At 35.5% G+C, this 27,047-nt stretch overlaps 2 protein-coding genes across 2 annotated transcripts in view; one reads left to right on the top strand and one right to left on the bottom strand.

Annotated features, from left to right (window-relative positions):
- Positions 1–279: 279 nt before the first annotated feature.
- On the bottom strand, positions 280–21,201 carry si:ch211-218d20.15. The gene is made up of 8 exons (XM_039746099.1): positions 21,127–21,201; positions 20,141–20,259; positions 19,995–20,055; positions 15,775–15,842; positions 15,291–15,393; positions 11,203–11,321; positions 6,747–6,892; positions 280–1,458 (listed from the first exon to the last, which is right to left on the bottom strand). Exons 1-8 carry the CDS (start codon positions 21,188–21,190, stop codon positions 1,353–1,355), a joined length of 786 nt encoding a protein of 261 aa, XP_039602033.1. The 5' UTR covers positions 21,191–21,201; the 3' UTR covers positions 280–1,352.
- A 265-nt stretch (positions 21,202–21,466) lies between these two features.
- Positions 21,467–27,047, top strand: part of gtpbp6 (GTP binding protein 6 (putative)) — a 42,562-nt gene continuing 36,981 nt past the window's right edge. The window contains exons 1-3 of the mRNA XM_039744742.1: positions 21,467–22,018; positions 24,328–24,465; positions 26,944–27,014. Of these exons, the coding sequence (XP_039600676.1) occupies positions 21,583–22,018; positions 24,328–24,465; positions 26,944–27,014 (645 nt within the window). The 5' untranslated portion in view covers positions 21,467–21,582. The remainder of the gene's footprint in view (positions 22,019–24,327; positions 24,466–26,943; positions 27,015–27,047) is intronic.

Raw genomic sequence — 27,047 nt, 5'->3', positions numbered from 1 at the left:
TGCACATGGGAACTGTTCTCTGGCTACATTATTGCCATAACATAACTGGTCAGGGAAGCTTTCAGCCCTGGTGAAGTTGCCTGAATCAGAGTAATTCATTCATCCATTAATTACTGGTTGGCTTTCCTCGCATTCACTTTGTAAGAATATTAACTAATGTATGAAATACTATACTGATAATTTCCTACATTTTCATATAAAACAGTCATTAAATAAGAATAAATACTGTGCATACAAATGTGTGACTTTCCTAAAATTAAATTTATTGGATCTTAACATTTTACCTTCTATTATGAGTTGTAATTTTCTTCAGATAAAGAACATTTACATTTAGTAAGGAAACTTCAAAAAGCAAATATATAAACATAATTAAGAAAAGCTAATAGTTTCAAGAAAATGACACATGGAGACTACCACCTATACATAACATAACATTTTCAAACCTGCCTAATCCAGTGAAGGGTTGTGGGGGGTGAAGCCTATCGAAACACAACTGGGTGCATGGTAGGCAACAGCCATTAAACCGGGCCACAGCAGACATTACCTACAGCAGCTGTCAAAAAGGACCATCGTTCAAGGTTAGAGGTATCTAAGGTACAGTTAATAGCAACAATACATAGCAGTGCTTTATTTATTTAACTTAACTAATTCCATTTACATTTTCACTAGAAAATGACATACGTTAAAATAATTTCAAATTAATTCCACATTTCTTCCATCTTTGTGCTGCATTAATTCTAAATTCTAATTTTTGCTGCCTGACATTTCTCCCTCAAGGATCAATAAAGTACTATCTATCTAAAAAAATCTGAATTTACATTTATTGTAAATTTAGCTGCACTGTGAAATATTTTGCTACAAGATGTAAGTAATTTCAAAACTAGTACAAAACACAACAGATAAAGTTGGTAGATTGTGTTCACATATTGTTAAAAGCTACAGTCTTATAGTCTTTAAAATGGCTACTTCAAAAGCTCCTCCAAACTTTCTGATGACAACTGCTGAAATTTTGCATCAAGCCCACCCATTTCCAAAGCTTTTCAAATCTTTAAGTTCCCATTACCTTTCAAAAGCTGCCTGCAGCTATTGACGTGGTTCATCTTCTGAGTTTTCTATCCTGGAGACTATTCAGTGATCATGACTTTTAAACAAAATGTTACATGGAGGGCTGTAATCTGCATTGCCCTCTTTATAAATTATAATAATTGATAAATTATTATCAATAATTAATCATATACAGTACAGTTTAAAGATAGTTTTTCAAAACCACTTGGTATAAAATGTTGGACCATTTTCTGTAAGAAGAAAGAGTAACACAAACAGCTACTCTGCAATTTTTTGTTTTGTCAAGTTCAAGACAGAGTAGCTGCAAAAGACATTGCTGGCTTGAGATCATCTGTCAGTTCATCTGGCAGTGAAGATACAGTTGATATGATGTTGTGGGTCAGCTCCAAGATCCTGTGAGAGAAAAGAAAAAGCAGGAATCCATGACTTTTTGTTTTAGCTTAAAAGATTCAAGTTGTTATAAGACATGAGGTGTCTGAGGATTACTGCAAGATGAAAAGGAAACCAGAAGATGATAACCGTGAGGCAAAAATCGTCATCAGGTAAAGCAAAATCAAAGCTGGGACCACCGAAAGCAAAGGCAAATAAAAGCCAAATGCAAAATGAGAGTCAAGGACAAGGACAAAAAGAAGTTAAATAACCAGAAAAAAAGGCTGGCCCTAGGGCCTACTTGGTACAGAAGCTAACTATAGCTAATAAAGATATTGATTTTGAGATGTGAATCCACTAAAGAATAAAGTAAATAGAAAACGCTACCATATTTCAACCATCACCTCCCGTGAATTCAAAGATGCGCCAATCTCTGGTATAGCGGGTCCACAGCTCACGTCAAGAGGCCAATTTTAAATAAATAATTGCCTCGGTTGCAGCTTAGCGAGGGGGCGTGGTGGTTGAGTGGCTGAAGCAGTTCCAGGGGAATTTGTGGTGTGAACGTTTCTCGCCTAAGTGCACAGGTAAGAAACAGTCCACATCTGCAATTGGTCCCGGGGCTGCTGATTGCTACAGCTGCCACGTCCTCTTCATAAACAGAAGCGCAAAGCCGCTAAAGGGAGAGAAAAAGAAATGGAGATTGCGGGAGGAAGAAAGCAGAAAGCAGAACGCTGGAGAGAGAACCGGTGTGAGAGAGCGAATGCGAGCGTGTGCTCGCAGGCAGGCAAGCAGCTGGACATTGAGCCCTAGTAGTGGTGTTTGGCCGACACTCCTCACAGGACTACCCAAAAAAGACATACATCGTTTGCAACTAGTGCAGAATGCAGCTGCTAGAATCCTAACTAGGAAAAGAAAATCCGAACACATTTCTCTAGTTTTAATGTCACTACACTGGTTACCTGTGTCATTCAGGATTGACTTTAAAATTCTGCTTATGGTTTATAAAGCCTTAAATAATCTCGCCCCATCGTATATATCGGAATGTCTGACACCTTATATTCCAAATCGTAACCTCAGATCCTTAAATGTGTGTCTCCTTAGAATTCCAAGAACAAAACTTAAAAGAAGTGGTGAGGCGGCCTTCTGCTGCTATGCACCGAAAATCTGGAATAGCCTGCCAATAGGAATTCGCCAGGCTGATACAGTAGAGCAGTTTAAAACACTGCTGAAAACATATTACTTTAACATGGCCTTTCTATAACTTCAATTTAACTTAATCCTGATACTCTATATGTTCAATTCATCATAATAACTATTCATGGTGGCTCTAAAATCCGTACTGACCCCTACTCTCTTTTCTGTTTCTTTTTCCGGTTTCTTTGTGGTGGTGGCCTGCACCACCTCCACCTACTCAAAGCTTCATGATGCTCCAATGATGGATGGATTAAAAGGCAGAACTCTATGTGACCATCTTCATCAAGCCCTTCCGTGAGAACCCTATATCCAAAGAGGACTGTTTCATTTATGTTAGGTAGAATGCCCAGAAGGGACTGGGCGGTCTCATGGTCTGGAATCCCTACAGATTTTATTTTTTCTCCAGCCGTCTGGAGTTTTTGTTTTTCTGTCCCCCCTGGCCATTAAACCTTACTCTTATTCGATGTTAATTAATGTTGATTTATTTTGTTTTCTTATTGTGTCTTTCATTTTTCTATTCTTTAATATGTAAAGCACTTAGAGCTACTGTTTGTATGAAAATGTGCTATATAAATAAATGTTGTTGTTGTTGTTGACACTCGGTGGGGCAGAAGGAAATGGTATGCTCCAGCTGAGCGATCAAGCAGCTGGAGTGACCAGAAATAGGATGGCTGGTCACGTAAGTCCAAGAAGGCAGCGGGAGTCGGGAGGCTTGGGCGGTGAATTCCCTGACGTGGGGGTCCTGGTCGCCAGGGAAGCCAAGTCTCGGTCTGGAGAGTGCGCGACCGAAGCCAGGAATCAGGAGGCCTCCAGACCAGTGGAACCGAACAGTAGAAAGGTCAGCCGCTGAGAAGGCAACTCTCCTGTTGCGGGACCCAGACAGGAGAAGCAGGTGAGCCGACAGATAAAAGAAGACACATGCTTGTTTTTAAAGGCTCTGCTTCCAGCTGTTATTTTAACCTCGTTTTTTTTTTTCTTCTAATGGATCTTAACCTCCACTTCAACTGTTTTTAAGGATTATTTATTTAATGACTTTGAATGCACTGCACTTATTTAATTCGGACACTTTGTTTTTGTTGATATTTGTTTTTAATAAAAGCACTTGGCACTTTTTACACCATCCCTTTTGCTTTATTTGTGGGCCTCACTGCCATGCTCATCTGTAACATTACTGACGGTGACAGGTTTGGGCTCCCCGAATGCAAGATGGGAGCATGGAGTGAACCTCCATCATCACACAATCACAATCACATTATGTGTCCTACTGTGTTACCTGAATAAAAGAAAGACAGAGAGAGAGAGGTTGGGAGCATGCGCTGATTATAGCGTGTTGCCACACCCACTAAAAGGCACCAAACCACCCGGAAAAACGGAATGAAAATAAACAGTGTTAAAATAATTAGAAATAATTAATAAACCCCAAAACATAACAAAAAGCACTAAATACACCAAAATATATGTATAAAAGATGTTAACTCTCACACATTTTAACTGTATCATTAATCTTTGGCACGTAATGTTTACAGCTACAAACCTTTGTACTGTTGTAACTGTATACTGCATTTGTCAATAGAAATGATACTCACAAACCAAACTGTACAAGACTACTAATTAGAGCACATCCTAAAAAGCAGTCCAGATTATAGTTGAGTATGATGTCCAGAATTCACCCTAAATGGGAATTTTATGTGCCATCATGGAAGGTGAGGGTAGGGTAGGGGATCCTAAGAAAAATAGGATTGTCTTATAGGAATATTCTACCCAAAATGATATTTTTTTAAATGTTACTTATCCCATGTGCTTTGTAGCGATGGCCAGGAAATGCACAATGAAGCTAACAAGGTTTATGCTTTAATGGAAGCGAGTAGTGACCAACACTGAACAACAGCAAACAATATCAAAATGTCATGGAAAAAAATCTTTGAAAAATTTTGAAAAATATACTTTTTGGGTGGAGTATTATTCCTTTACTACTCTTTTTTAATTCAAAGCCCCCTAATATACCCCCAACACAAGCCCATATGCTGAACTAGTGAACTCGCGGAATTTGCTTTGCTTCAATTTAGGCGGAAAAATGGAAAAATTTCAGTGAACTCACCAAAACACATTGAATTGAATCAGGAAGGGGAAACTGAAATAGTTATAAGTGGATTATAATGGTGCAGAGATCATTTTAAGTGTCCATGATTCACCAACATTCTGACCTGAGATATACGACAGCACTGCTAACCACTGTTCTTCTGTGCCGCCCTGAGATGAAACTATTCTCCAAGTCCACAATGCTGCGAGCACTTTTTCTTTCTCTGTGTCTCCCAAGCTCCTATCACTATGACTAAATATCACCCACTGAGTGTGATCCAAGGGATCGGTATTATACCGTGAACTCAGGGGGCCATCCCCGTCACTTTCAGATCTGCACTATATGGTGAGGAGCACAACATGCTTAATCCAGCAGTGAAGACACAATATACAATGAATCTATGTAGAACATCAAAGTATTTTCATAATATTATCATTATGGTCTGCTAATGCACCCCTCAAATGAAAACACTGTGTTTTTTTAGTACAAATCAGGTATTGATATCACCTATGTGTGTATATGCCATAAATTATTCATGTATGAGCAAAGATGAATAGACGACACTATTAAGTGTGAAGTGGAGGTTGTGACACTCTGGGTAAGGACACTATTGTACAATTCCTGATTTGGGGTTTCAGCAGACGAGACCAAGCAACCAGGGGATAGAGTAAGTGAGACTCAGACTGAAAAAGACTATTCAAAAAGATGATATTGTTTTATTCCAGCTGTGTCCAAAGTATTTAACAAACAAATGTCTTGTAAAAATATTTACAAAGTTCAATGCAAAGACACTTCCAAAACAAAAGAAAATTAGTACAGGTGCTACTTATAATATTTACAGTGGCTTCCAAAACAAAAGTGAAGAAAAAACAAACAAAAAAAAAAACTCTTTCTCCTCCTTCGTCCAACTACAAGACAATTCACAAAGGAGACTGAAAAATGAATCAAAAAAATGAAAAACTAAGCACCTACTATGTGTAGAAAGGTTGCTATGTATTTCTACTACTAAGCTAAGCTAAGCAAATCATTAGCACAGATCTACACTTAAACCTGGTCAAAGATGACCCCTGGCGTTCAGACCATGGTTTTATACCACAAGCCCTTTTGTCCATCCAATCCTCATTTATGTTACCCGCGGACTTCCGGGACAGGCACCATTCATAAACATGAGCTCAGGTGCAGCCCATCCTATTTGAAGGATCCCACACTTGCAGGCACATACCCATCTGTCTTGGTGACATGAAGGCTCTTTGTTCAGCCTGTAGTAATTGAGTGCTGCTTTACTTTCCCCCTGCTTTCACTTCTATTCCCTTTTGCCGGCTACTCTGAAACTGTGCTCTCTATCCTTCTGACCTGTTCCCCTGAATTTAAACATAGCACTTCACCTTCTTTCCTGCAGCTTTTACAGGAGCACACCTCTGCAGTCGGCCACCAGAAACCATGAGCACGCTCGAAAGACAGCTTTAGTTGCGTGCCTCGGTAGGCCTCCAGGTAGCCCATTGAGCAACCTTGTGCTCAAATGTCAGTGAAAGTTTGTGCCACTGCCATGTTAATCTGGGAAGTGGCATTAAAACAGGTAAAGAAACTTTATTTATTCAACATTTTTTTTCCCTCAATGTCCATGAGAAGCCAAGTGGCTGTCTCTATACAGTATTAGCTTTATTTACAGCCACTTAACTTGGCTTATCACTGAGGACACTTACAGTATACATGCATGAATGTTCTGCACAATTTCTCCAAAATAGGGCAGGTAGTGCATATTGGGTCATGACATCCCCATCCAACAGCTGTGTGATGTCACATTCTCCTCACAAAGCATCATGAGGGGCTGGGAAAAAAGTTTCTCTAAGCTAGATATGCACAGCAAATGTTCAAGGAAAAATTCGGTGTACAAGGTCAGTGAACCCAGTAAATGTGCAGCAATAAAATGCTTGGGTTAATTTCAGCAATCAACAAAATGCTTTGCATTTACAGTATTTTAATAATTTGTCAGATAAGATTTTGAAAGAATACGAGCAGCAGGCCGCATTTCACTTACCAGCTTATGTAAGATGCAGGAAGTTGTGGTTCTTGTTTAGATCCTTGATCTGTAGTTAGCGATATTTTCAGTGATTTAAAATTTGCCTCAATGTCTTTTTTTAAAAGTAGAAATGTCTTCACACTTTTGAAAGACCCAAGAACTTGCTACAGAAAACATTAAAATAGAAAAATATACAAATTAAAACATAACCAACAAAATGATTGCTTTCATCTGTACATTCTGTTACAATGTGCTTGTACCACAAGATCATATCAGATTTGGAATTCCCTTTGAAGGGTGCATACCTGCCTCTTAAGCACATAGGTTGCTTATATCAATTCCGGTTTCCATTTAGATGTCACCCAAGCTCTCAGGTTGATGGGTGACAATAAATGTCCTCGATATCAGAGTTCAGAAATGGCTTGGAGTCCCTTACTTTTGTCCTTTGCTAGCTGGCCTCAAGACTGACACGACAGGAGGCATATTTTGTTTTGTCCATCTATTTTATAATCTGTTTAAGCAATTCACGGACATAACAAACTTGTGCTTATTCTGCTAGAACTGGGAGCAAGACCAGAATGAGGCACCAGTCCATCACAGGTTAAACGTGAACACACCCAGAAATACTTACACTGTGCCAGTTTAAAGTCATCATTTAATATGACATGCAGGAACATGGATTGTGGGAAAAAAGCTAGAATACACAGTAGAAAGGCCATACAAATTTCACCAAGGCAACATGTGGAATGGTATAATATTTGAACTCAGGATCACAGAGGTAATAGTGCTACTACAAAGCACTGTTTGAAGTAGCTGAACCAAGAGATGGGTAATCCTTTGAAAAATGTGAAGTAAATTACTGATTTACTGTAGTTCTTAAAATGGCAAAAATGTAGTCTTCTAGTCAGTGTGAGTTCTTTACAGTAACAGAAAAATTCAGAATCACATTTAAGACTCAGAACCCTGATCTATACCTACAAAAAACAATGCAATCATGCATCACATAATATGTATCTGTACAATCAGAGCATCATTTTTGTGGCAAATGCTGCTAAAATAGAGATTCTTAGGGCTATTTGGGTGCTATTCACCCACAGAATTTGTGGGCCGAGAGTTGCCTTTGTATTCTTGCCATTAAATCTTATGTGTTTTAAGATGGATGTAGGAATCCATTAAAGTGGTATCTTGCTCCTTCTTTTCCTCATCCTCCTCCTCCTTCTCATTGTTTTATTGACAGGATATCAAAGTGCAGGGAAAACATTTTTAAAAATCCTCATTAGCATACCTAACAGTGGTGTCTGTATTATTTATAAAAAATGTTGCTTCTTGCCCTCAACAGATAAATCTCTGATGTACTGTACACTTAGAACTGTTTACAGCAGAGAACGATACTGCCGGAATGATAATCTGAGGTCAAGGTTTTCCCTCAGAAAAGAGTGACTTATTCTTCAGAGGTGGACACCAAGCGAAGGAATTAAATACACTTTGGCTTTGTTCACAAGTAAGGATAGACAGATTATGAGACTGACCAGTGGTGCAGTAGTGGTAGCTATGCAAATGAAGCACTGCAAAGTGATGGCAAGCAAAGTCTTTGGAGGAAGATTTTGACTTCTCTAATTGTCATTCATGTGAGTATGGTGCGCCTCTTATGTGGATTGATTTAACAAGAGAAGAAGAGTTTGGAGATGAGACTCTCACTCACCTATTTTCCTTTGCTATACTTAACCAGAAAAAAACAGGCCCCAGAAGAGGACCAATAACCTTGTCTCAGACTCCACCGCTAGTTATGATCTGTATTTATAAAGAGCTCTGTCATTAACATATTGTATCCTTATACTGTAATTTTTTTTCCTACTGAATCCTGTGGAAGAATAATTTTTGCATTCATCTTAAAGAAAGAGCATAAAGGGTTAATAAATGAAAGGTGACTAAGAATGACTAAGCAGTCAGCAGATATCCTGTAAACAACCAGAATGGACAGTTGTTCTATGCACAGAAATTTCAAGGGTGGTGACTCATCTCAAAGGTATAAGAAAAACCAGAATATAATATAATAGACTTTTGTTTTATATAAGTCATTTGGGTGTAAACCAATGGACCAACCAGAGTAAAATGTATGCAATGATTGACACTGTATGTAAATACAATAGTTTATAAAATGAACCTCTATTCTTTGTTTCTCTGATCATTCTGACCATACTGTAATAGACTGCTTTTGAAGAATGCTCTCTCCAAGGCATTTTTCTGAAGAGTAATTAAAAGATATAATGAACAGCTTTTCTCCTACCTGATTACTGATTTGTCCTGTTGAAGATATGTTTCTTTCTTTAATTACAATGTTGATTTATACAACAATCCATTTATAATAAATAGTTTTTGAACACACAATTTAAGATTGTGTATGAATGACATCCAATCCCATGAACCCGTTACCTAATGGGTCTAGCCTGATCCTGTCTCCCTCAGTGATCTTGGAATCTTCCTTCACATATTCTGAAACCATCCCTCATGGCTTTCCTTTCGTCCTATGTTGCTGACTCCCACTCTTCAGTCCTTTCCTGCCATATCCCACAGTCTCCTGAAGTATTACTACTACTGAATTTTCCCACTTTCTCTTCCCTCAAACAGAGGCTTATAATGTTGGTTTCATTGGCAGAAAAGTAGGTATAAACTTCACACTGGAAACACTCTGAACTGTGTTCTCCCTTCACTTGGAAGTTTTCTCTCGATAATCTCTTACTTTTAGAACTTTCAGCTTGCCCGGCTCCACCATTCAGGACTAACACAGTTAGGCAAGGACTGGACAGAGGTAGGTCTGTGAATCATATTAGTTTCCCTTTTTTCTTTTTCTCTTCCTATTTCTATCTTTACTAGCAAAGGCACCCTTGGTGGCCTGTGCCTACAGTTCTTATGTGACCCTTGGCTTCAGAAACAAACTATTTATTGCTTTTCTGGGTAAAAACAATATTTGGAATCTTTCGAATCCCAATGTGCTGAATCTTTTTTAATGAGGCCAGTGAGACATGTGTTTAATGACTTTGTACCATAATTCAGGATAGGTTTGGAATTTCAGCACAGACAAAACGATTTATATCATCAGCAGTTAATAATTTTTTTTGCAAAGTAACCAATAAATGCATGTGAGGTAAACTTCATTTTTGAAATTCTCTTGACTTAAACTTCAAAGCCTTACAATATTTACATACTTCTGACATATCACCTATGTCCATATATTTGATCTCTATTCGCCTTTTCATTATTTCTCTGAGTAATAATTTTCTTTCTTTGCGCTAATGTGATGTTTACTTTCTTTTTTTTGACACTGTCGTTTTTTCTGCTTTCGTATTCTGTATCTTGCTCTGCATGTGTTTCACGCCTACCTTTTTTTTGAGTCTTTTGAATTCCAGTTTTCATTATCTCTAACCTGCTCTTCATGAGTCTGGCCTCCTTGTTTTTTAACTTCTTTATGACGTTTTACTTTTTCTACTCTGTCTTTTATTTCTGACCTCACTTAATCCTGCTTTTGTTTCAATGACACCTGGTCCGTGGTGATTACTTTCCCTTTTTCGAGTAATAATTTCTGTTTGTTTGCGCTACTGCAATCTTTACTTTCTTTTTTTTATACTTTCTAATTTTCCTATTTTCATATTCTTTAACTTTCTCCACATATGTATCGCGCCGTTTATTTTTTGAGCCTTTCAAATTCCACTGCTTTCATAATCTCTAACCTGCTCTGCATGTGTATAGCACCAACATCCGGATTGGACGGGCTTTTTTTCAATTCCACTTGTTCTGGGCTGATTATTACTTTCCTTATTTTCTGAATTTGCACCTAGATTATTCTTTTCTTCTTTGTCTTATCCAACGCTTTTGAGTCTCTTTTCTCCACGCTGCTTTTTTCTTCGCTTAGTCGTCTACGTTTCATTTATAACATATTCTCCATATATGCTTTATATGTGCTGAGTGCCCTGGATATGTGTGTGCTCAAAGCCAAAACACGACTGAGTGTGTTGCTGCCCGTACTCTTATTTGATTGTAAGTAGGGAGTGTCTTGCAAGAATCTCATGTTTTACGTCAGTGCGAGACGGTCGTGAGTTAATTACTTAGCACAAAGTTTCATGCTTAAGGTTCCTGCAAGATGCTCCGTGGCCAATCTCTTTAGTTATGCGGGTCTTTTAAGTGTCTTCCGTGATCTTAACGTGAAGATCATGTCTCGTCACCCTACTGCTTCTGTCCAGGATTTGTTTTTTATAATAGAGAGATGCACAATATACAATATACAATATACAAACCATAAAAAAACAGAACAATAAAATGTTAAATAATTAAAGTCTTTGAAGTTTTGCTAATTTACTTTCCTTTTGACCTTGATTGTTTTCTGCTTATCTTGAATGCCTATGTCAGTAACAACACAAAGGAACTGTGTCCCAGAAGAGCCAAGAACCTTTATAAAGAAACTTAAATATTCACTTACATACAGTACTGAAAGCTGATGGGCAATATATTTGTGGCTTCCCAGATGTTGTACGTCATCCTCTAACTGTTGACTTAATACAAGTAGCTGGTTCAGTTTTGTTATATAAGGGAAATAATCTGAAACAAAAAGGAGAAGAAAATGTACTTTTTTTTAAGAAATATGTTTTTAATATCACCCTGCTATAACAACTACATATCAAAACTGTCATAATTTTAGACAACTCCATAAAATATTACTACACTAAGGGCTTTGGATTGTAATGCACAATTTCCCTCTATTTAGCTATAATATTGATGAAAATTTTTAAGTTCAGTGCTGAGTGGCTCAGTGAATCTGCTTTCATGTTTTGCTATTGTGATAATTTCACGTATAGGTTTGTGTTGAGCTACAACAAAATATAAAAAAAAATTAATTAAATTGTTAAAATGAGGCTAAAAGTAAAAAGTCCAGTATTCACCTACAATGAAGCAGAGGTCTGGTGTACTGGTGTACCACACAAAGAACTAAAGAGAAAAATCCAATGTGCACTTCAAGTTTTGCATGTCATTTTACTTGAAAACATGTAGGAAAACATGACGACAATGCAAAAATGCCTATTTTTACAGCTAGTCATATATAAAAGATATAGATAACTACAACTGAGTTTCACAAAAGTACATATATTCATTTCATAAACCACTTGATTATTGTTGGCCATTGATCAATGAAAAAAAACTGTACATGGCCAACTGTGATTGTTAGAAATTACAGAAATACCTGTCTCCAAAACAGCTATGGATAACATACATATACAAAAAGAATTAAAAAATTTTACATTAAAAAAAACTTTTAAATATTTTGTCACAGATAAACAGTTTATCTTTATTCCAGTGCCAGTGTTTAAGCAAAATGTCTTGGATCACTACAGACACAAGATTGCATAGAAAACGCCTCCACCCTCCACACTGACACAATTTCACTGACCAAAGATATCCTTATATTATTCAAAGATATGAGTTAGTTTGCTTCCCTGTGCCATGTCATAGTTATTAGACAGTAGAAAACCACATTATCTTTCCTGGAGTTAAAAATTATATCTCTCAACTGAACAGCTGAAATAAGAAAAACAGACCTTAATAATTTGGTGGGAAAGATTTTATGACATTTACAGTGCAAATGCATTTTCTACACTTTTCCGCATTTTGCTTTGTTCAGCATAATTCAATTCCAAATGAAGGTGATTTATGATTTACTTTTAACTGTGCATATCAGCTAGTGTTAACAGGCTGAAACTACTCTTTGACATCTGATATGCTGAAAGTAACATTTCCCCTTGTGTTTATATATAAAAGGGAAAAGTAATTGTAGAGACATCATGAGACAGGGCAGAAGCTGACAGGAGTGGTTAAGCAGGTAAGTTTTTAGGCGAAACTTTCATCTTACCAGTCAGTCTACATTCAGGTAATGAGTACAGGCAGTTGACATGATGTTTCTGGCAGTGATGCTGGGCTTACTCACTGTGACTAAGTGTAGAAATTGGCAATACAGAAGGAATCTGTGAAGCTGGTCCGGGTATGTCAGGATATATGCTGGTTACCTCTCATAGGTGGTGAGCTAAACATGGCCTAAAGGGAGAAGACCTATAGCTGAACCAGGGCATACTGGAGGGATTATGTCTCTTGATTGTCTTGGAAGCATCTAGGAATTCCCCAGAAAGAGCTTCAAAATGTTGTTTGGGTCTTAGCTGGTCTTTCAAGCTAAGCATGTTAGTAATATGAGGAAAGCTAAATAAAATGAATTAAAATAATGAAACAACCTATTTAGCCTGGTATTTTCACAGCAACACATTAATGTTTCAGTGTAAAGCTTATATTATAAAGTATAGTATGTAGGGTTGGGTACACTTATAAATATTAAATTTTCCATGATATAAACCACGGAAAGAGTTACGCTGTTTTACTTGCAACCAGTGAATTTCAAATAAAAATATCCAAATCATCACTTAAATGTAATTTCTACCTTTGAGTAAAAAAAAATTTATTTAAGTCAAATATTACGAATCAAATATCTAACAGAAGAAATCACTTGAGTTATACTGTGTTAAGTTGCTTTTGGGTGGGGGTCAAACAAATAATTAGAAGTTGTGTATTATAATAACACTCTTAAGATTTATGAGCACAGTTTGGTGGTGTATTAGTTAGTGTTGCTTCATGGCTTCAGGGAAATGGGTTTGAACTCCAGCCAAAACTCACACTGTGTGACTTTTGTATGTATTTATATGACTTCTCTCTAGAAATTCTGGACTTTCTACCACTCCCCAGAAACTAGCATGTTAAACTAATTGGAGTCACAAAACTGGCCTGGTATATGCAAGTGTGTGAGTGTGGTATCCTGCCCATGGCTGAACCCTGATATGTTCCCAAACACGACAAGGCAGGATTCAGCCATGACCCTGTAATAAAAATAAACGGAGTTGAGAACTTGAATGGATGAATGATTTGTGAAAAGGATTACTTAACAGCAGAATTTTATTATCCCATTTAATAAAAGTCCAATGTTTAGGGTGCATTTACATTTATTGAATTTAACATGTATCAAAAGATAAGGTTAATTTTATACTAGGGGCCTTTGCCCCCTGCTCGCTTCGTTCGCCAACCCCCGGGCCAGCGCACTTTGAGGTTCAGCCACTCAGATATGGAGAAGCGGATGTACAATTTAAACAGATTGTTATTTTCATGGGAATTGTTACATATGCAAAATAGAACTATTTTACATTACAGCAAGTAATTAACCATATTAAAAACTAGCAAAATGTAATAATTTTAAATTAAATTATGTTTCATGTTGCATTAGAGTTATTCGTTGTGTTATGATTTTGTTCTGTTTGGACTGGAAATTAACACGCAAATACTTTTAAAACTTACACTTCTACTATAATACTTCTGTAAAAACAATTTGTTTATTTACATTTTCATCAATATCACATTGAATTTTGATTCTTTGTTTGGACATACAAACACAATGTATAACTGCCCGTGAGTGAATTTTGATATCTTTCTCTGTAATAAATAAACCGACTTTTCCTAATGTTTTTTGAATGTTTGTCTCTGTGATTTGTTAATTGCCTTTGCAAAAACTATTCTAATAGAAAACTGTTAACATTTTAATACGAATGGAATATCAAGATCTCTTTTGGTGTCTAATGTTATCCACAGGAGACATTACCTTTCTTGGATACATACTTCTTTCAACAGTAATTCATGTTGTGGAAGACCATACAGTGTTAATGTTTGTAGATTTTCTTTGGGATATTGTAAGTTGATGTTTTCATCTTCCACACGATCACCACCAACTGTTTCAGCATAGTCTATTGATACGCATTTAACCAATTTGCTGTGTAACCGATAGACAATTTTTTCGTTAATTCGTTTGACTTCATCGTTTCTTGGTGCTAGGATTGCCCATGTACTAATTTCTTCTGTTGATAACCCTTCGGGTTGAAATTCTTCAATAAAATTTGGACATAATAAGTCTTCTTTTATTGGGAACTTAAAGTGAGGAAGACGTAAAAATTTAAAAGAGCAAAGACAGCAGGAACTGTGTCTGTCAAAAGCATTCACACAAATGAGAGGCGAGAGGGCCATGTGCGTGGTTGAATATGGTTGAGAGGAGGGTGTGACTTGAAAAAATCTCATGGCCAAAGTCGTGTCTCGCGGGACTTGAAATTATTTCTTTGAAAAAGTCTCGTCTCAGGATTTCCTTTTATAATAGAGAGATATGGTTCCCTCTGTTGTGCTTCTGAACTTCAGTTTCCAACTAGTCAAAGAAAACAGAACCACCTAGTGACAGCCCTGACCTCTGCCACCACCAGAGTGAGATGAGATATTCTCCACTTGGCAGGTTTCATCTATTTGTTCATATAGACTTAAAATACTCAATGTAAAGTTAAATGAATCAAAGAACGAAATTCAACAGAAATTAAGAAAAAGATAAGCAGAATGATCACTAATGGCATGGACTGTTGTTTGAACATTTCCCAAATATATCAATATGAAAATACTAAAAGTTATTAGTTTGCATATTAATGAAACAAAAACATTCCTTACCATCCATTGGAGGCCGTTCTAGCATATCAACAGGTCTCCCATGTATGATGAAAATTTCAACTCGTGGAAACATAGTAGAAAGTCCTACTGAATCCAAATAATCCTGAAATGTAATTGGGCAAACAATATCATACTCTACAGTAAGCTTAATGCATAAGGCATACTTTAATACACCTGTTTTTATTTAAATTTATATGGAAGTAGTGAAATTATTTTTAAAATTATAAAGAAATATTAGGTAGTATTTTCTTTGCTATTATAAAATATGTCCAAGGTTATTAGAAAGTCTATGAACATGTCCTTATCAGGACACAGAATTCATCTACTGTATTATATAAAAATTTAAAAGACTTTTGGGTACTTCAATGGTGATTTGGTACTTACATGTTGATTATAATTTACATTTTACTTAATTTATATTTTTATAAATCTAAATTAGACAGGTATACACTGTGCTTAGGCTTCAAAATATCCTTATACCCACCTCTATCTGAGGTATAGGTTCTGGTAAGTGCTCCAAACATTGGTTCATTCTGTTAATAATTTCTGCACCTGCATGGTTTTGAAATAAAGTAAAATGCATGTTTGAAGTAATTCACCTAAAGTTAATCACTCTCTTTAAAAAAAAAACTGATGTTTATTTCTTACATTCATTCTTCATTTTTATTTTACTACAGGGTCATGGGAAGCCACTGCCTTTGACAGCAGCACTGGATTCAAGGCAGAAACAAACCCGTAAAATTTTCCTGTATGAGACACTAATCAAAAATTGAATACACTAATTCACTATGACTTATATTAGTCAGAATTAAGAGATAAGAATGTGTGATAGACAGTTGTAGGATACGGAGACTTTTTTCAGAAATTACCAAAGTAGATAAAGGGGAGAGAAACAGTAAGCAGAAGTATTAGAGCTGTAGCTGCCTGTAAGCAAAAATATCAAAAATAAGGACTGGATAGCAGCCATTGGCAACCATGGGCTTAACACATGTACAACCCAACCACTAGAACCTCAGCAGAAACTTAATTAATACAATCTCTTTAACTTTAAAGGCTTTGAATCAGTAGCAATAAAGAGAATCTTTGATTTTAATGTTTCTTCAATAACAAAATATGATTCACACCCCAATCAAATTAGACAAACTAAATCTGACAGCACAGCATTAAAAACAAGCAATCTAAATTTTAAAACTTGAGAAACCAAATTCTTCATGAAACCAGCCCAACTCAAAAACACAAAACCTATCTCTGTTTAACAGCAAGGTGTTAAAAACAATAATGTTGTGTAAATATAACCTATTTCCAGATGTTTCATCACTACTTTACCTGTCATCACAAATCACTAATTAATTGTATTCTAATATATATTCTTAAAGTGTATTACTGGGATGACTACTAACATTCTGGTTTAAGACAAATTAGGAATTCAGAGTTTAATTGCTTTGACACAAGTGCAGTTTAACCTTTAAGCTCTAGTCAAAATCAATAACAAGTTTAATTAGGGGTGCACTCCCTAAAAGTGATGGACACATTTTACTTCCAACTTTCATAGAAGTTTGTCTTGTTTTACTTTTTTTGTATTATTCATCCATGCTATTAAAAATAGTTGTATCAGATCAGAGAAACACTAATACTACTGTGGTCTGTTCATAAAACATAACTGGTAGAGAATAATTGCTTTTATACTTTAGTTGAAGATATAAAATAAGGAATTGGAAGATTACATATATAATGAACACAAATCTTTCAGGATATCATAAGAAGAAAAGAGCTAAAATCCAACAAAGTAATAATTTATTTCGTATTCTAACACTGAGAATTTAAATATGTTGCACTCACTAAACCTTTTTTAAAAAATGTGTGGTTGTAGCTTTTCATCATTATATTATTTGCATTTGTTATAACATGTGCCTAAGAGGTCAACTGTCAGTTAGCAATACTTGTCAGCAGAGATCCCTGTATTCATGTCAAAACCTTATCAGACTGATTCACCAATTCTTTTTGATACAGTGTATGCTGGGAAATGGTGTCCTGGCCTCAAAAACCATACAAATGACTAATTTATAACTGCAGTACTCTGCACAAGAGAGTCATTTTCATTAATTAAAGTTGTTCTAGAACAATGCTTCAGGTGATCATGGGATGCTAATGTTTTCAGATTATGCAAAAATGGTGCATGATGAATTCTTCAGTTTAACATATTAAAACTCAATTGTGTTGTAGAACAGCATAGATTTTTCAATCAAATGTAGTTCTAAAAGTAAGCCTTGCAGCATTAATTAGTGGCAAGAGGTATAATTATTGTCAAGAATTGGCCAGCAGGAAGCATAAACAAAAGCCAAGAGCAGACAAAAAGCACAACAGCAATACATACTACATTTAAATTTTACAATTCTACAATGTTCTCTTTCTTGAATAAACACAGAAAATGCATTTTATAACAAATTAAGATTGTAAACATCATGTGTCATCTCCTATCCATCCTTTTTCTTAACTCGCCTTTTCTATTATAATGTATTGGGGAGTAAGAGTCCATTTATGGTTCACTCCAATAATATCTCTGATCCCTTCTATCAGATTAATATAAACAATTTACAAATGATTACAGAAATGCTTTAAACTTTTCTAGCCAAAATGTCAGAAACAGCCTTAGCCCATTTTTGAGAAGTGGATGTATTTTTAAATGAATGATTTTTTTTCTTAATAAAAATACTGTGTGTTAATTAATCATCTTTTTCTGGATTCAAATGCTGACTAAATTGCACAGTAATCCACAAATAGACTCCTCGCCTGTCCATAATCAAATGCTTATGAACAAGTGTCTGAATTTCAGCAGACAGTGTCCAAGTAGAAAGGATGCTTAGTGTCTGTTGCCAGACATGTGCACAACAGAAGCCACATAAATAAATGGACACTTGCCTTCTATTTATCATGAACACTATCCATCCATCCATCCACTTCCTAACCCGCTTTATCCTGAGCAGGATCACAAGGGAGCTGGAGCCCATCCCAGCAACTATACGGCACAAGGCAGGAACAATCTCTGAACAGGGTGCCAGTACATTGCAGGTTGAACACACAAATATACACACTAATGTCATTTTCTAATCCTCTTAATTCAGAGCAGGGTGAGGTGGAGGGGTTGCAACCTATCCCAACTAGTACACGGCACAATGCAGGAACAATCCTCTGGTCAGAGCACCACTCTATTGCAGGATGAACACACTCACTACTTCCAATTTAGCATTTCCGATTCAATTAGCATGCATGTCTTTAGACTGTTGGAGGAAACCAGGGCACCCAGAGGAAGCACAAACTGACATGAGGAGAACATGCAAATTCCTCAAAAAGAGGATCTGGGATATGAACCCTGGTAAACTTACTGTAAGTCAGAGGCTCTACCTCTGTGCCACTGTAACTCGCATCAGTTAATAAATATCACTTTAAATGTCTGTAGTATGCAAAGTACTGCATGGAAGCAGTATTAGCACTGTTCCACTGCATCAGGGGCGGGCAAAGTCATTCCTGGAGGGCTGCAGTGGCTGCAGGTTTTTGTTCCAACCCAATTGCTTAATAAGAAGAACTTATCACTCAAGTAACATTTCTGCTTCATTTTAGTTGTCTCGCTTGTTAGGATTTCGAACCCTTATTGCTTATTTTAGTCTTAAACAGCTGTATTCTCAGTTTTTAATGGCTCCTTATTAGCAATAAGATGCAAATGACAAAAGAAATCAGCATTTTTCCATTTAGCTTGTTTCCATTTACACCTGCGTGTGTATTGATCATGCACTATTGAGTTTAATTAAATACTTGGAAGGAAAGTGAAGAGAAAAAGGTGAAGGACTGGGAATTACTCATCCATTTTAGCCTCAAATAATTTGGATATCCTTAGAAAGGAAAAAAAATCTAGGATATGAGATTGACTTGACATGCAAGAGTTAAAGCTTTAACAGGCTATGAAATTAAATTATTGACAAGGATTGTTTTCTAATTAAGCGACTGGGTTGAAACAAAAACCTGCAGCCACTGTGGCCCTCCAGGACTGACTTTGCCCACCCCTGCACTGCATGAACAATGTCTTCAGTGTCATGCCTCTCAGTAGAAAACCCAATTGCATTTCAAAACATTACAAGAATAATGAACATCTTGCAGTGGTTAAACACTTAAAAATGGAACAATATATACAATACATTTATTGAAAGAAATTTGATTTTGAAGACCATTTTCAGTTTGGAATCATTTAGTGTTTAAATGAAAACTGATAAAATTAGCAAAATTAACTTTTACAAAGCAGTCTTTTTGTCTAGGATTCAAACTTTGCATTGTATTTATTCCCTCCTTCATTGAAAGTTATATTCAAGCCCAGAAAAAAGTAATTCTTTTTATAATGAATACTCTTCCAATTCCTTTAACAGCAAAATAAAAAAATTATAGTACAATAAAGACTAATAAATTACTTTTAAAGGGAAACACATCATACAGCAGTCACAGCTACAAGGAATGTTCACACTGAGGCACAGTCTATTCAGCCCATGCATATTGTTAATAAATTACTTTATGAAGTGACTCATTTTATTTTTAAATGTAATAAGAAAATAAATAAAAAAATGTGTATAACAAGAGCATTTTGATAAAACCTCCCAGCATCATTACAGTGGTAGGAGATCTTAGTGTGAGCCTAGAATAAAAATTCAAAACCCCAACCTTGCTTGTGGAAAGAGTCAGATTCAATTGGACTAATATCATGCTGAAGCTGCTCTTGAAACTGTGAAGACATAAAAAATGTCACTTGTCAGAGAAGGAAATGAAAAGTGGGCAAAGAAATATGGCACAAGTGTTATTAGCCTTACCTGGTGTACCTGAGCTCGAATAAGCAGATCTAGCTGACAACAAAGTGAAAAGACCTCCAAGGCTACTTGCTCACTGCTTAGATGCACAGGCTGAAGAGGCTTCTTGAGATTTATTTCAACTGATTAGGCATTACACACAAACAAATAAAAAAATAAATGTGAATCTATAATTATCACAATCAGAATCAGAACCAGAATCAATTTAATATATGTATATAATAATATATAGTTTTGTTAAGTTTGACTTGATTGTGTGGAATTAATGACTTATATATGAATTTAACTTGGTAGTTTTAAAGCTGCTTATAACAGAACACAGCATGACATAACAAAATTAAACATACATTATAAACAGTTTCAGAATAGTGGAGACCCTAACAGAATGCAGTAATATTTCTACTCACTCTGCTAGCTGGGAATGCTCCATCATCAATGGTAATATTACAGTTATTGGCTTATTTTAAACAGAATTTTTAAAAAATAACAATTTTTATATAAAAAGGGAGGGACAAATTAATATTCAGGAATTAGTAGGAATATTAGGAAAACTAGATTAAGGCTACTTGTAATGGTACAGTTCTTTATTCTGCTATTTTGGAGAATGTCCATTTTTGTTTTCACATTTTCCACCACACACGAGCAGCCCTGAGGTTATCACAACCCTGACTTATAAATCAGAGATGACAGACTTAGAATTTGCTACCATCTACTGGTGAAAGAACAAAAGGTGTTGATTCTTTATTCTAGGAGTAAAATAAGATCTGCCAAATCATGTTTTTAATACTAGATCTGTTGCATGTACAAAATATAATCAATTTTTCCTCGAATGAATATCGTAGTCACACTTCATAATTATATACAGCCCAGATTTTTTTTCCTCTTTTCTGTCATTTCTTTCTCTTATTCCCAAAGCTATAATTTATTTGATGCTGTTTTAAGCATGCATAATAAACGATGGCATGTGGAGTCGTAAAAGCACATCTTACCTTTAAAATTAGCATGATATTGACAAGGCTGACAGAGAGGCTCTGTTCTACTCACAGCAGCCATCCTCAAAGCCCTCTTACACTTTATGAATGCACTCCGGAGTGGAATAGATGCAACACAGCGCAATAGCATCGCTGGACCAGAATGCTTGCCTGAGAAAATGTCATTACATTATTTAATCATATTGAAATAATATGTTTTACTGTATTTTTTTTTACTGAACTAGACGTGAGCGTTTCGTTCATAACAAATACCGCATATGGCTTGATTTGTTTTTCATACAGGGAATACTTTCCTTGTGAATAAGAAAAGCGGACAGTTTTTAGTAGACACCTTTGTTTCCATAGGGGACTATTTTGACTTGTACCACAGGCAAACAGCGGAGAGACAAGTAACACACAGTACGGCGTGTTCAAGACACTTTTACCAATGGAAGTCTTCAGGTTGCGTGCAAAATGTTAAACTTTATGTGCAGGGTGACAAGTATTAGGGCCAGGTTTCTCTTCATAAATACCCACGCTCCGTCCAAGTTTGCCACATCTAGAGCCTGTCTGTCAATTTATACGACTCATAACGTAGTGTTGCAAAACCACGCTAGCACGGTCGCCGGGGAGTGGTGCCAATCTCGACAGCAGTGTACTCAAGACAGAAGCCCTCCATGGAACGGATTTCATCCAGTTCAGTTAAGATGGGCCAGCAAATATTATTTTTCAACCAGTCATGATGAAGGAGAAAATCCGGAGGACGGCGACGATGAACTGCTTGTTGATCGGGAAGTGGAAGAGCTGTTTGAAGAGCACAAACCCAGGACAGTCGGGGATGTGGCGCACCGAGTCTTTATTGTCCATCCTGATGTGAAATGGGGGCAGAAGAAACAGAGTCACACTACAGGTAACTTAATCGAAACATAAGAAACAGTTTTAAAAAAGCATTATTGCATATTAGACCTGAACTGACTAACTGGTATCCCCATGCAAAGAGTCCACCGTTACTTTACAGGCAGGTATTGGTTTAACTGCAAGACTGTTGTGTGTCCCTATTTAGGACATGTTACAGTTTTAGTAACATAATAATTATACAAAACTAGAAAGAAACAGTTTTTAACAGGGATAACAGCATAAAGCGATGGCTTTCAATTTCTGCAATCCATGTGGCATCACATCTTTGTTTCTTTTCTTATAAAAAATAGTCTGTCCAAAGAACACAGTTTCGCAAATTGACCTTACTTTGACTTATGGAATGGTTATGAGAAAAGCTTCTAACCTAAATTTTAAAAGTAGAGTGATTCGAGGCCCAGCTCAATCAAGTGTTGTGTAGTGGTTAAGGCTTTGGATTTAAAACACTGCAGTTGTGGTGACCATGAGCAAGGCACTTCGCGTGTCTGTACTCCAATTGGAAAAACAAAAAAAAAATGTAACCAGTCATATCTCAAATTTTGTAAAATGCCTTGCTAAATAATAATACTGTCATGTGTGCATAGTACAATGACATTACTACGTTACTTGGCAGACCAACATTTCCCTTTTCATCATCCAATCCATTTAATCCCAAGTGAGGGTTTGGATAGACTATGTCTATCCCAGTAACAGAGTGGGCAAGGCAGGAACCAGGCAAAAGTGTGCATCAGCCCATCACAACACATTCATAAACATATGCGTACTTACACATACTGTATCAGGCCAATTTATATACAGTAAACCCCCCATAAGAAAATAAACTACATGTAATGATTAATGCTTTGATGTCCTGAGTTTTTGTGCAGCAGTGTGCACTTCATGTAAATTTTCTGGGTAAAGTGTGTGCTGTATGTTATACTGGACATGCTTTCTGTTCAGTATAGGAAATCAGATTTATGGCCCAGAGAACTATTGAATGTGGACACGAATATTAAGAGATCAGATGAAGATTTCCAACTAGTAGATTATCTTAAAAAATATGTGCATGATTTTGTGTCAGAATATAATTATAATAATATTTGTGGTTTCAAATAACATAAATCTGATGATAAAAGAAAAAAACTACTGATTTCTGGTTATTTATGAGTTTGCTACTTAAACAGTCAGCTTAATTAGTTGAAATCTCATATACTGAATGTACTTGCTTTCTCCCAGCCTTCAGGGCCTATCCCAATGCCCCATGGCCCTGCCAGTTAAGCATCTGTGGATTTGGATTGTTTCTCCATGTTTGCATGGATTTTGTCTCAAGTTAGTTAGTGACTCCAAATTGGAGCGTCACAACTGTGTTTATGTTTAATACGCCATTTAATGGACTGACACCCCACCATGGATTGTTTCTTACTTTGGCACAATTGTGCTTGAATTACCTCCTCAGTGTAATTTTACCATTATGAAAATTCAGAATATTAAGGGATGGATAAACATCTGTGGCAGTTGTTTGTACATGTGTGTTGGCATCCTTTATTGAGTTAACTGTTGTACAAATGATGAAAAAAATTGTTATTTTAAAGGTAACAAAGTAATGTGGTGCATACTATTAAATTACCCATACAATTCTCAGTTTGTCTTAAACGCCTTAAATAAATAATTTTAACATTTTGCATAAATGAATATGATATTTTTAATTAGAAAGGAAAAAGGGACACTTAATAGTGGAGAGTATCAGAATATTGTTAATGACAGTGTCTTGAGATTATTTCAGTGCAGTGACAAGGGAATCTTTTCAGTTTTTAAGATGCAACTGATGATCTTTAGAACCTTCTTTAAATTCTGTCAGTGATTATTAAGCACATTCAGGTTTCAGTCTAATTTCTCCAATCGTCTTGAAACTTTGATTGCACTAGAATCAGTGGGTGTTAGCAGAGACATTAATTGTATTACATGCAAATTCAGCCAATACAGAAGTGGAGTTCCTTATTGGCACAAATTCTTAGGAACAGATTGTTGATTTCCTTCTAGAAATCAGTTCAAGAAGATTAGTAAACTTATTCAGAATTTTTGTGTAGCTAGTATCTGTGCATAGTTTTCTAGCAATTAAAAAAAGGTTTTTACCTTATTATGAAGTTTGGAAATATTGTGCACTTTATTGAATATGTTTGACTTTTTTGCAGACTTTTTACTTGTTTATTTGTTTGGCCAAATGGAGGAGAATATATTAGAATAAATATTACCTTAGAGATGCATTACATCCAAAATAGTTAATCCCAGTGATATTGATGCTGTCAAACTATTTATTTCCTTAAGCGGAACTTCAAATGGATGAAGCAATTGGACTAGTAAACACTTTGCAGAACTGGTCAGTAGTGGATAAAATGATTATTTCTACAAAAACGCCGGAAAAGAAGAAAATATTTGGAAAAGGGAACTTTCAGATTTTAACAGGTATGTAAGCCCTTTATCTTGTTTCTTTGTGAACAATGAAGTTTTTATTTGTTGGGAATAGTTTTATCACTTTAATATCTGTTAATTTCTGGTGCTAAATAAAAAAAAATGTTTTCATTAGAAGAAAATATAGCTAAAATTCATTTTAAACGCATAAGGAAAAAATCAAAAATTCTACACAGATATAGATTTGGTAACATTTTACTGAGCATTATTCTTTGAAGTCCAGATCCGTGTTTTATTTATGAAGCAGGTTATTTGAGTGACTTGGCAAAATACAGGTAATAATGCTTTGACTGTAAAAGTTTTAAAAAGGTATACTTTTTTTTTTTTTGTTATGAAATTGGGAGTTGCCAGCACCACAATAACACTTGGGACACAATGTAATAATTAATGATCTTTTTCTCAGTATATTTATTTCAAATAATTTCTGAAATATATTGCAGTTTATTGAAGTCATTAAAGTTAACTTTAAAGTCCTATGATGGCTGCCCCTACAAAGATATGGGGCCAAGAGGATCTCGATTTATTTAAGAATCAGAAATAACAAAATTTTATTTTCAGCTAGACTTTCACTTGAAACATATTAGGTGGTAAAATACACGATTTTACCTTTTGAATTATTATTCACATTTAAGGACTCTTAATCAGTGTATACCTTTTTAAAATCTGTATGAATAATCAGCTGAAAATAAGTCATTAACATGAGCAACTCTTGAGAAATCAGGCTGATAAAACGGCTGTCAGACAATGAAGGCTAGAATAACAAAAATAACTTCTAACAGCAACATACAATAAGTATGATACATGAAAACCCAGCACTTCACAGAAACGTGATTCTCTGCACATACAAAGTGAAACTGAAATGGGGCACTTCACGCAGCCTCATTGCACCCGTAATACACACATAAAAAAAACAGATGAAATCATTTGTGATTGCATAGTGATAATAAATGCAGTCATTAATCAGTTCTTCTCCTTCTCTTCCTTCTTTAAAAAAATCATAGCTAGTGGATTATAGGTTGGGTATGGGATTCAGTAGTTTTCAGATTGGGATACTATTTGAGTGTAACAGTTTTTCTTTTTTCCCCACTTACAATTACTACACCTATATTGCAGCAAAAATGTATTTGTTTTTCATTATGCCTTTTTGTTTTAGGCATTGAGTGTCAAGTCAGCAGTCTCCTAAAACATAGACTGCATATGAAACAGCATTTTTAGGGTGTTTAATAAAAAAGGGAAAAACAGAAATTTGTCAAGTTACTTTCCTTGTATTTAATGAGAAAGAAATCCAGCTTTGTGGAGAGCTGTGCCTATGAAGCAGAAGCCTGTCCTATTTACAATTCACAACCATTCAAAACTACAAGCAGGCATAGGCAGAATAGGTCCTGGAAGTGATGTGCAAAAATCCATCTATAAAATAACCACAGCACTCCACAGCATGTGCAGAATAACTTGATGCTAAAATTAGTGAGAGGTGAAACAAATATCTTTTTCTTTTTACATTCAAATATCATTTATTTTTTTTTTATTTATTAAGCATACATATATTTACAGAACGCACTCAGCACTTGCTTTGGTTCTCAGTTACTGTTAATGCACTGTATATACATATAATTCATTTTTCTTTTGATCAGGAGATTCAGTTCAGGCCATATTTGTATGTCACTGTATTATCTACAGATATCACACATATTACTTCTAAGTTCTCATGTATGTTGCAAAATAAAAAGAAAAAGATGCTGTACTAGCGATAAATTGTGACAAACACTTGCTGTATTATTTTTTACACCCACCTCTAATCACACCCTAAAATTAGGCCTTTGGATCGTTAACCTTTTGTAGGCACAGGTATCTGCATACATTGGTATACTTCTCTGCATTATTGAGTTACACCTCTTTTCTGAATTTTATAAAATTGCCAGTGGTTTCTGTGGGTCTCTTTTTTTTGTTAATGTTATGTACTTTTCTATATGTTGATGCATTATTTAGCTGATTTGTTACATTCATAAATATGATGAATTATTATTATTATTCTCCAATTAATCATTTTGAATTATATTCATATTTTAGCGAAAAGCTTTTTTTAACATGAGGCTTACTGAAAGAATTTCGCTTTTGACTGTAAAAGTGTTTATAAAGAGGATCAGTACAATCTCATTTTTATTCCACTACAGTTTCAGTTTTAGTTGAATAATTTATAGACATTGTGAAACCTCACCTTTCTTTAGTGTAATTTATATTCATTATTGCTGTTAAAATACATTTTAAATGATATATTTATCAGAGTAATGCATATTAATTGAATACTACTGAGCCTATTCTGTATAGCATTTTTGATTTTTATCTACCTTTGATTTTCCTGACATTTTCTTTAAGTATCAGCATACAGTACAAAATATTGTCTGAAAATACTTTAAATCTTTCAATTTCAACTTCAGGTTAAATGTTTAATTAATTCATTGGTTGCTGTTTCAGAAAAGATAAGAAGCTTGTCACAAATAACTGCAGTCTTTGTCAATATAGAAAGAATATCTTCATTAACTGAAGTAAGTCATGAAGTAGAATTGTAGTGGATTAGT

The sequence above is a fragment of the Polypterus senegalus genome, chromosome 2 (assembly GCF_016835505.1).
Source record: "Polypterus senegalus isolate Bchr_013 chromosome 2, ASM1683550v1, whole genome shotgun sequence".
NCBI lineage: Eukaryota > Metazoa > Chordata > Cladistia > Polypteriformes > Polypteridae > Polypterus > Polypterus senegalus.
Note: the sequence above shows the minus strand (reverse complement) of the source record. Positions and strands in the feature narration are given on the sequence as shown.